The 10,366-nt window shown below is 48.6% G+C and overlaps 1 protein-coding gene across 1 annotated transcript in view; it reads left to right on the top strand.

Annotated features, from left to right (window-relative positions):
- ABCC6 (ATP binding cassette subfamily C member 6) overlaps positions 1-10,366 on the top strand; it is a 60,472-nt gene that overhangs the window by 14,474 nt on the left and 35,632 nt on the right. The window contains exons 8-13 of the mRNA XM_007466938.1: positions 950-1,153; positions 3,462-3,639; positions 6,312-6,473; positions 9,071-9,163; positions 9,360-9,563; positions 10,129-10,275. Of these exons, the coding sequence (XP_007467000.1) occupies positions 950-1,153; positions 3,462-3,639; positions 6,312-6,473; positions 9,071-9,163; positions 9,360-9,563; positions 10,129-10,275 (988 nt within the window). The remainder of the gene's footprint in view (positions 1-949; positions 1,154-3,461; positions 3,640-6,311; positions 6,474-9,070; positions 9,164-9,359; positions 9,564-10,128; positions 10,276-10,366) is intronic.

The raw sequence follows: 10,366 nt of genomic DNA on the forward strand, positions 1-10,366 counted from the left end.
CTAACAGAACAGATAAGAAAAGGAGAGAGTTGGAGACAGTGAACATGGCTATGAAGGCAATGAATTAAGTGATGTGATCCGATGGGGAGGGGTGGTCAGGGATGGCCTTTATAAGAAGGTAACATCCTTTTGGCATTCAAGACCCAAATACCAAGATGTGAGCGGCAGGCATGCCCAGCTCATGATGGAGGCCAAGCCACAACTCTCCAGAGATGCCAAACTAAACAACAAGCCGGGTCAAGGGGTGAGGGGCAAGACCTTGACCTGTTAATGAGGGCCTGGGTACCTGCACTCATCACCGTTTTTTTTTTCCTTTTTCTTTTCTTTTTAATTTTTGGGTGGGGGGTGTGGGGCTCACAAAGAGGCTCTATGTGAATCATGAGTCAAGATCTGGGCTCGGGCTTCCCTGGTGGCGCAGTAGTTGAGAGTCCGCCTGCCGATGCAGGGGACACGGGTTCGTGCCCCGGTACGGGAAGATCCCACATGCCACAGAGCGGCTGGGCCCGTGAGCCATGGCCGCTGAGCCTGCGCGTCTGGAGCCTGTGCTCCGCAACGGGAGAGGCCACAACAGGGAGAGGCCTGCGTACCGCAAAAAAAAAAAAAAAAAAAGTGCTGGGCTCTGAAGTTTGGGATCGAATCCCAGTTCTTACACTTCTCAGCTGTGTGCCCTTGGACAAGTTTACCTTCTGAACCTCAGTTTCCTCATGCATGAAATGGGGTTACACCTGAGGGCACTCTCTAGGTTTTTTCTTATAAGGGCACTAATCCCATTCATGAGGGCTGCACCTGCATGACCTAATCACCTCCCAAAGGTCTCACCTCCTAATACCATCACACTGGGGATTAGTTGCAACATGAATTTGGGTGGTGGTGAGGGGGTGGGGGTGGGGGAGACCCAAACATTCAGTCTATTACAAGGACCCAGAGCTGATTTCTCCTCTCCCCTAAGGCACACCAAGGCAACAGCATTTAAAAGGAAAGGAAACCATGGTGCAGAGACCCCAGAGGTGGAGACCCTCCTACAGCAACAAGGGGGCAAGAGGGGCCCACTGCTGAGGGCCATCTGGCAGGTGGGCCGCTCCACCTTCCTCCTGGGGACCCTCAGCCTCATCATCAGTGATGTCTTCAGGTTCACGGTGCCCAAGCTCCTCAGGTGGGTCCAGGCCTTGGGTGCCTCGCTGAGGCTGGTGGTCCCTTTAACGGTGTCCTTCCAGAGCCAGGGGACCTTCAGCCCTCCTTCTGCCTCTGCCTAGACCTCTGGTGCTCAGAGCACTGAGATTGGGTGAAAAGGATACTCAGGAAGGACCAATTAAACGAGAAAGTGAGTGACCTTGGGGAGGGAAAACGAGTGAATTCTAGCCTGACTGTATCAGTTTGCTTTTGCTATACAACAAAGCCCCTCAAAAGTGAGGGGCTTAAAGTCACTTCTTTAGTTCATGATCCTGTGGGTCAGCAATTCAAGCTGGGTTCAGCTGGGCGATTCTTCTTTTCTTGGCTGGGTTCACTCATCTGTCTGCGGTCACCTGTGGGGCTGGCTGGGGACTGGCTGGTCCAAGACAGTCCCAGCTGGGGCATCTTGTCTCTGCTCTGGTGGTCTCTTATCCTCAAAAGGCCGATTCCAGCCTGTTCACAGGACCATTTGGCAGGGTTCCAAGACAAAGCAAAAGTTGCATTTTCTCGTGAGGCCAAAGCTGGTTGCACAGCCAGCCCAGATTCAAGAGGTGGCATATTAGTTTGTTAGGGCTGTTATAACAAAGTACTACAAACTGGGTGACTTAACAGAAATTTTTTTCTGGTGCTTATCTTTTCTCCTGTTATTTCTTTCTTTTCTTTTTTTATTGGAGTATAGTTGATTTACAATGTTGTGTTAGTTTCAGGTGTACAGCAAAGCGATTGTTATTTTGTAAATATATTCTTTTTCAGGTTCTTTTCCCTTATAGCTTATTACAAAATATTGAGTATAGTTCCCTGTGCTATACAGTAGGTCCTTTTTGGTTATCTATTTTATAATAGTAGTATATATATGTTAATCCCAAACTCCTAATTTATCCCCACCCCTTTTCCCTTTGGTAACCATGAGCTTCTCTTCTATGTCTATGGGTCCATTTCTGTTTTGTATATAAGTTCATTTGTATCATATTTTTTAGATTCCACGTATAAGTGACATCATATGATATTTGTCTTTCTCTGACTTACTTCACTTAGTATGATAATCTCTAGGTCCATCCATGTTGCTGCAAATGGCACTATTTCATTCTTTTTATGGCTGAGTAATATTCCATTGTATATCTATACCACATCTTCTTTATCCATTCAGCGGACATTTAGGTTGCTTCCATGTCTTGGCTATTATTGTAAATAGAGCTGCAGTAAACACTGGGATGCACGTTTCCTTTCAAATTAGAGTTTTCTCCAGATATATGCCCAGGAGTGGGATTGCTGGATCATAGGTCAACTCTAATTTTAGTTGTTTAAGGAACCTCTGTATACTGTTCACCATAGTGGCTGCACCAATTTACATTCCCTCCAACAGTGTAGGAGGGTTCCCTTTTCTCCCCACCCTCTCCAGCATTTATTATTTGTAGACTTTCTGGTGATGGCTATTCTGACCAGTGTGAGGTGATACCTCATTATAGTTTTGATTTGCATTTCTCTAATAATTAGCGATATTGAGCATCTTTTCATGTGCGTTTTGGCCATCTGTATGTCTTCTTTGAAGAAATGTCTATTTAGATCTTCTGTGCATTTTTCGATTGGGTTGTTTTTTTGATATTGAGCTGTATGAGCTGTCTGTATGTTTTGGAAATTATTCCCTTCTCGGTCACATCGTTTGCAAATATCTTCTCCCATTCTGTAGGTTGTCTTTTCATTTTGTTTATGGTTTCCTTTGCTGTGCAAAAGCTTTTAAGTTTAATTAGGTCCCATTTAAACAACAGACGTTTTTGTCCTCACATTACTGGAGGCTAGATGTCCAAGATCAATGTTGTTTCTTCTGAGGTTTCTCTCCTTGCCCTGCAGACAGCTGCCTTCTCGCTGTGTCCTCACGTGGTCTTTCCTCTGAGCACATGCCCCCCTGGTGTCTCCTTATGTGTCCAAATTTCCTCTTCTTACAGGAACACCAGTTGTATTGGATTAAGGCCCATCCTAACGGCCTCATTTTAACTAAATCACCTCTTTAAAGGTCCTATTTTCAAATACACAGTCATACTCTGAGGTACTGGGGGTTAGGACTTTAACATATACATTTTGTGAGGACACAGTTCAGCCCATAACAGGTGGGAGTAAAAACTTCACCTGTTGATTGGAGGAGACGCAAGTCACGCTGAAAATGAGCATGGACAGTGGGGGAAATGATTGCAACCGTTTTTGTAGAAAACGAAAAAGAACCCCATACTGTCTGGTCCTCCAGACCTGGCCAGGCTTAGGCGGAGGCAATAGCCATGGGTGCCCTTTCTTACCAGCCTCTTCCTGGAGTTTATTGGTGACCCCAAGACCCCGGCCTGGAAGGGCTATCTTCTCGCCACGCTGATGTTCCTCTCTGCCTGCCTGCAAACACTGTTCGAGCAGCAGCACATGTACAGACTCAAGGTGCTACAGATGAGGCTGCGAATGGCCATCATGGGCCTGGTGTACAGAAAGGTGAGCCCCAGGGGAGAGGCGTGGCCTTTCCTCTCTCTCCATCCTGTCCCAACTTACAGACAAATGTTCCAGCCAAGAAGAGGAATGTTCCTGAACCGTTACTGTCATCAGTGCCTAAAACCACACTCATTCGTCACTTTACTCATAGTTGCTCACACTACATCCGCACCTTCTTGGCTATTTCTATAAGGCCTTGCGTGATCTGACCCTGGGACCTCTTCTATCTGATTACATCACACACTTCCTTCACACTTCTTTCACTTTCCTCCAGCCCCACAGGTCTTCTTTCAGTTCCTCAAGCACACCAAACAATCTCCCACCTCAGGGCCTTTGCACTTGCTGTTCCCACTGCCTGGGCACCCTTTCCACAACTCTTTATGTAGTGAACACTCACCTTCCTGAGGATAAAGGGCTAACCTACGGGCTGTGTGGAAACTGGATAAAGGTGGACTGTCAGCTATTTTACCAGGTAACACTGCTTACAATTAAAATGACCCCTGACCCACTGGTAAATTGCATCTGGGCTGGAAGTTCTGCCAATGAACTATGATACCCGGAGGTAAGCCATAGCATTGGGCTTCTCTCTGTGCAGTGATTCTTGTCCCCTTGGGGGACCTTGGAACTGAAACCCGTGAGGCTGCTGCTCTAAGAGACGTTGGCCCCTCTGGGGTCTGGAGCATCTGAGCAAGGGCAACCCAGTCCTGTGTAAGCCCCTTTCTCTCACACCTGAGCTGTCACTTGGGAAAGAAGGGGGCAAAGGGATCAGCTCCTGGATGGCCGTGTGAGTGGCTCCTGAGTTTCAGGCCACATCCCCCTGAGCACACTGTAGCTGGTGTGGCCTGTCCAGTCTTGGGAGTCCACACATGGAGCTGAGGCTGCAGGAAGATGACTCGAAGGCTTTGCTCTTCCCGTCCCCACCCTTGGGGCAGCTGCCTTCATCACCTGATGAGGCCACACCCCTCCACTCTGCCCTCTGGGCTGCTTCTGTTTTAACTGTGTCTTCCTATTTTCTGTATCTGGTGCTTTGACATCTGGGGTCTTGCTGACCCTGGAGGGACTGCCCCTCTGTCCCTCCCAGGGTCAGCCAGTTCCCAGAGATGCTAAGTGACTCATCTGAAAGCATCTCTTTCACATGCAAGCCAACCAATCCAGAGCTGCCTCCTTTTTGGGCCCTAACACTCTAGGCCACTATCCCCTGCCCTAATCGCCCCAGGGCAGGGTACCAGACAATGAGGCCCAGCTCCTAGGCCCAGAGCCTGGTGGAATTATTCAAACTAGCCAATCCTAAGCCTTCTTACCCTGCCTGACCTTCCCATGAAAACCACAACAAGCTCTTGCCTGTGGTCCCCCCAACCCTGCAGCATCCTGGTGCTTCCCCAAGTGGCCCCCTCATAGCGTGGGGTGCCCCCTCCTCTTGAGATGTGTGGGTTTGCCATGCCTGAATAATGATCAAACCTATATTTTAAAACACTTCTTCATGGCACTCATCATAATTACTATTAAAGGATGAACTATGTAAATCTTTATTTAATTTTGTTCCCCAGCTCAAACTCCACTCCGAAGACAGCAAGTGCCCTGCCTCTGTTGATCACAGTACTCACCTCAGAGTGAGGCCCTGCAGAGCAGGTGCTCAGTAAAGATTTGAAGATTTTTTTTTTCAGCATTTCTGCACTCAATCATTTCCAGCTTTACCCCCAGCCACTTTACCCCCTCACTTCCTCCCTGACACACTCAGCAGAGAGAGGATTGCAAGTAGCACGTAGCATTCAGCAGGCTGGAAGGGGTCCACTGTGACCGCAGGGTTAGGGCAAATTTGGGGCTGCCAGAAAACCAGCTTGGTGTCTGAGAGGCACACTGAATGCCTGCAGGGGTCAGTCTAACACACTGTCTAGCCCATGTCGTGCCTCTGTCATCCTGGATTCCAATCCTGGCCCAGCCACTTAGGAGCCCTCTGGCTTTGGGCAAATTGGTCAATTTCTCTGTGCCTCAGTTTCCTTAGCTGTGAAATGGGGTTAATAATTCTGCATCTCACTGATTCTAGTCTCACTTTTTTTTCTCTTTTTAACTTCTGAAATCAAGATGTTTTAATTTAGTTGGCATTGATTTTTTTTCCCATAGTGATACAAAAATAGAGTACTTTATCCACAGTGTTTTGGATTGAATGAAATATGGCAGTACCTGCTCCATACAGTTGTCTGATGTGCCCCATCACGGAAAATGGTGAAACTATTAGTTTATTTAGCACAGTGCCTAGGATATAGCGCTCAGCAGATGACCACCATTATCAGCATGAATCCAAGGTTTTTATGTAGTATGGTATTAATTGTTATTAGTCCAGTGCTTTAGGGGTTTCAGGGTATCTTCATTTTTGTCTTCTCCCCAGTGTCTCACAATGGAAAGTTAGCTGAGGAGATTTTATTAGCCCACTTTACAGATGAGTGAACTGAGGCTCAGATGGTAAAGAAATCTGCCTCAGCTGGCAGGGGCAGCACAGCTTAGACCCCGGCCTGCTGGGTGGCTATTCTCTTGCTCAGTCCCAGCCGTGGGCCTCCCTCCCTCCTGGGCCCTTCCTCCCTCCGTGGGTCTCCCTGCCTCCATGGGCCTCCCTAACTGCCCCTCACCCACTCCTTCCCTCCTTCCTGACTCAGGTCTCCATCTTCTGCCCCTCCCAGGTCCTGGCTCTGTCCAGCAGCTCCAGAAAGGCCAGCGCAGTGGGGGACGTGGTCAACCTGGTGTCTGTGGATGTGCAGCGGCTGACGGAGAGCATCACCTACCTCAACGGGCTGTGGTTGCCGCTCATCTGGATCATCATCTGCTTTCTCTACCTCTGGCAGGTGTGCTGGGGCAGAGGGAGCTGGGATTTGAGTTGAATCCTCCCCCGCCTCCTCTCCTTCTTAATCCTATCTCCACCTGCACACTGCGGGCTGACGTAATGGGCAAAGTCTTAGACGAGGATGACCTTCAGTTCACCTTGGGCAGGATGCTCACCTCTCGGGGCCTCAGTTTCCTCGTCTATATGATGATGATGGTGATGACATTGGCACTTTTTGGGTGTGATATCAGGGTACCAAGTGGGCAGATTAAGCATGTTTTGAAGTTACCAGTAATGGTAGGGCACCATCACCACCACCACTACCAACAACAAAAAAAATGGAAAGAAAATTTAGGGGAAAGAATTTACTACTTGGTTTTCAAAAAGCATAAAGTAGCCAACCAGGCAAAAAAAAAAAAAAAAAAAACAAAGACTTTTTCTAACTTTCCTACGGCTGTTTTGTTGTGCAGGATTTTCTTTTTTCTTTTTAATTAAAATCACAGACTTTGTAGTGGGACTGCCTGGGTTCGAATCCTGCTTTCACCACTTGCTAGTTGTAAAACCTCCCGGTAAGTAACGTAGCCTCTCGGTGCCTCATTTCCTCATCGGCAAAGTGAGGATTGTAATTAACCAAAGTGCCCCAGCCCTTGAATTGCTGAGGAATTAAATGAGCTAATACCTGTGAAGCACTGAGATAGCATCTGGGACACAGCTATACCCTATAGGTGTTTAATTGTCTTGTTGGTTATGCATGGGGGTTGGGCAGTTCGTTTGAAGATCTTCAGCTCTGCTCCATGTGGGCTGGTTCCAGGCTCACAGACTTTTCTGTAAAGGAGAAGATGATAGATATTTTAGACGTTAGGGGCCATAGGGTCTCTCTCAAAACTATTTAACTCTGCCCTTCTAGTACGCAAGCAGCCACAGACAATACTAATCAAACAGGCCTGGTGGTGTTCCAATAAAATTACTTATGGACACTGAAGTTTGAATTTCATGTAATTTACACATATCATGAAATCATCTTCGTTTGATTTACTTCAATCATTTTAAAATGTAAGAACGATTAACAATCTTTGTACGGCTTGAGGTCGGCATATAAACAGGAGAGATCTGGCCCATGTGCTGTGTTTCACAGGCCCCTGGGTGGGTGTATCACCAGCATATTGATTGTGAGTGAGTGTGGAATGCTCCAGAATATCAGTTGTGTGTTATCATCATTATTGTACCTCTGCTACTGCTCCAGTGCCCCCACCATAAGGGCTTGGGGCCTGGACACTTTTTGACTTGCTACCTTGCAGTCTAGGACCTAGCATACAGAGGGTGCTCAGCAAGTGCATAAACGTTAGCTGTTATTATTAGAGAGAAAGGGAGGAAGGACACTGGAGAAAATGCAGGGCAGTTAAGCAGGCCGACTGGTGACTCAAGTGAAACTGCAGACAACACACCCATCACTTTCCCTGACTCTTGGCAGGTGGTCCTAACATCAGAAAGTAACTATGAGACCCTGGTAAAGGGGGAGGGGTAGGAATTGGGGTTGCTACAGTTAGCATTTGTAGCATTTTTGCCAGAGAGAGTTTATTTAACCTTCTCTTCACATTCCTTTGAATATTCTCTGAGCCCTGGCTGTAGGCAGGTGTTTGCCTTCTGGGCATCTCTCCATTTGGCCATTGGGAGGCGCAATTGCTGCATAAATGAAACACTGGCTTGCTAGGGCGTCAAGATTAGAAAGTAAACATTCTTAGGAGCTGAGAGGGGAAAATGAGGCCCACAGACTGAAGAGGGGGGTGGGGCTTGTCTAGAGAATGGACCCAAATGACCTCAGGAGGAATCTCACATCATAGCCACTTAAAAATCACTTACCCTACTCGCCACCTCCACATTTTCCAGATAGAGAAACAAACGAGGGAGGGAAGATAACTGTCCCAAGTCACAAAGCTCGGGGGTAGGGCTGCCAGACAAAATACAGGACGTCCAGTTAAAGATGAATTTCAGATAAACAGAAGAATTTCTTATTATAAATATATCCCAAACATGACATGGGATATACTTATACTAAAAACTTATTTGCTGTTTATCTGAAATTCAAATTTCACTGGGCGGGCAGTTAAATATATTTATTTGCTAAATCTGGCAACCCTTGTCAGGGGATAATCATTGATTGTATGACACCAGTATTCACTACAGGCAGTGGGAACAGCTCCATTTCCATTTAATGTGAGAAACTGCAGCTTAGGGAGGGGTCAGTAACTTGCCCAAGGCCACACCAGTATGTGTAAAGTCAGGATTTGAACCCAGATCCCGATTCCAGAGTGTGTCTTCACCGTTCTAGCCAGGCGCTGCCCTTGCCCTGCCCATCTAGGTGCATAGCCCGTCTTGACTATGACCCCGTCCCCACTCCATTGTGTGAGGTGCATCATTTCCCCCTCTCTCCTCTCCATCTTCCACAGGTATTTCCTTCTAAGGAGCCCATGAGTCCTGGCCTCTATGACCTGGTGGCTGCCCTCATTGGACTCTCTGACACCTCCCTGCCTTAGGGCCCAAGTCTGAGCCTCCCCCCACCCCTGTACTGACAGCTGGGCTTCTGGAATTGTCTCGTGACATCCTGCCATTTGTCTCCAGCTTCTAGGACCCTCTGCCCTCACCGCCATTGCTGTCTTCCTGAGCCTTCTCCCTCTGAATTTCTTCATCACCAAGAAGAGGAACCACCATCAGGTTTGGCATTTGGAAGAAGGGACACTCCAGGCAGGAAGGGGGCAGGAAGCCTGCAGGTCCTGGGTCCTGCACTGGTGCAGGGCAGTGGGGAGGAGAGAGGTGTGAGGTGGGCATGGTGGTGGCTTGCGATGGTTGCAGAGAAGGAAAATCCCGGACTTGTCCCTGTCCCCTCTTCTCTTCTACCCTCTGGTCCCAGGAAGAGCAAATGAGGCAGAAGGACTCTCGGGCGCGGCTCACCAGCTGCATCCTCAGGAACGTGAGGACGGTCAAGTACCACGGTTGGGAGGGAGCCTTTCTGGACAGAGTCCTGAGCATCCGGGCCCAGGAGCTGGGCGCCTTGAGGACCTCCAGCCTGCTCTTCTCTGTGTCTCTGGTGTCCTTCCAAGTGTCCACGTTTCTGGTGATGTCACTCTGGTCTCCCTGCAGAGCATGGACTGGGGGAGGGCGTGCTGGGGGCAGGGATAAGGGCTCCCCACATAGGATCACAGGGTCACCATCACACCGACTGACCAGCACCTAGTGTGATCATCATATCAATGACACCTGGAACCAAAACACCACCAACCCCTGGAACAGAACCACCCCCTAGTGACATCCGGAACTACAAATGCCACCAGGACCTAGAGGCCTCCGTGGCTGCTGATACCTGCAACTTCAGAGTCATCTTCCCAGAAAGTCTAGAGTCACAAGTTCCACCCATGTCTAGAACCACAAAAATGCCACCAAGATGGAAAACTGTGGTGTCCCCCAAAGCCTGGAACCAAGAGTTTCTGATTCTTAGAACAGGGGTCACACACACACAACTCCTTTCATCAGTAGAAGAATTTGGGGAGAGATCTGGGTGGAGGGGAACCCATTCCCACATGGCAGGTGTGGCCACAAGGACCCCTTGAGATACCACAGCTGGCCTGCCTTTCCTGGCTACGTTTAGCAGCTCAATGTCACCTCCTGTGTCTCCCACCCAGGTGGCACTGGTTGTGTTTGCTGTCCATACTCTGGTGGCCGAGGAGAATGCCATGGACGCTGAGAAGGCCTTCGTGACACTCACGGTTCTCAACATTCTCAACAAGGCCCAGGCTTTCCTGCCCTTCTCCATCCACTCCGTTGTCCAGGTGAGGTGGCAGGGAGGGGAGGCCTTCTTGGAGGAGCCTTGTAGGGGTGTAGCAGGCTGTGCCAGGGCAAGGAAACAAAGCAGGGAAAGAG

Source organism: Lipotes vexillifer, unplaced genomic scaffold (assembly GCF_000442215.2).
Source record: "Lipotes vexillifer unplaced genomic scaffold, Lipotes_vexillifer_v1.1 scaffold232, whole genome shotgun sequence".
Classification (NCBI taxonomy): domain Eukaryota; kingdom Metazoa; phylum Chordata; class Mammalia; order Artiodactyla; family Lipotidae; genus Lipotes; species Lipotes vexillifer.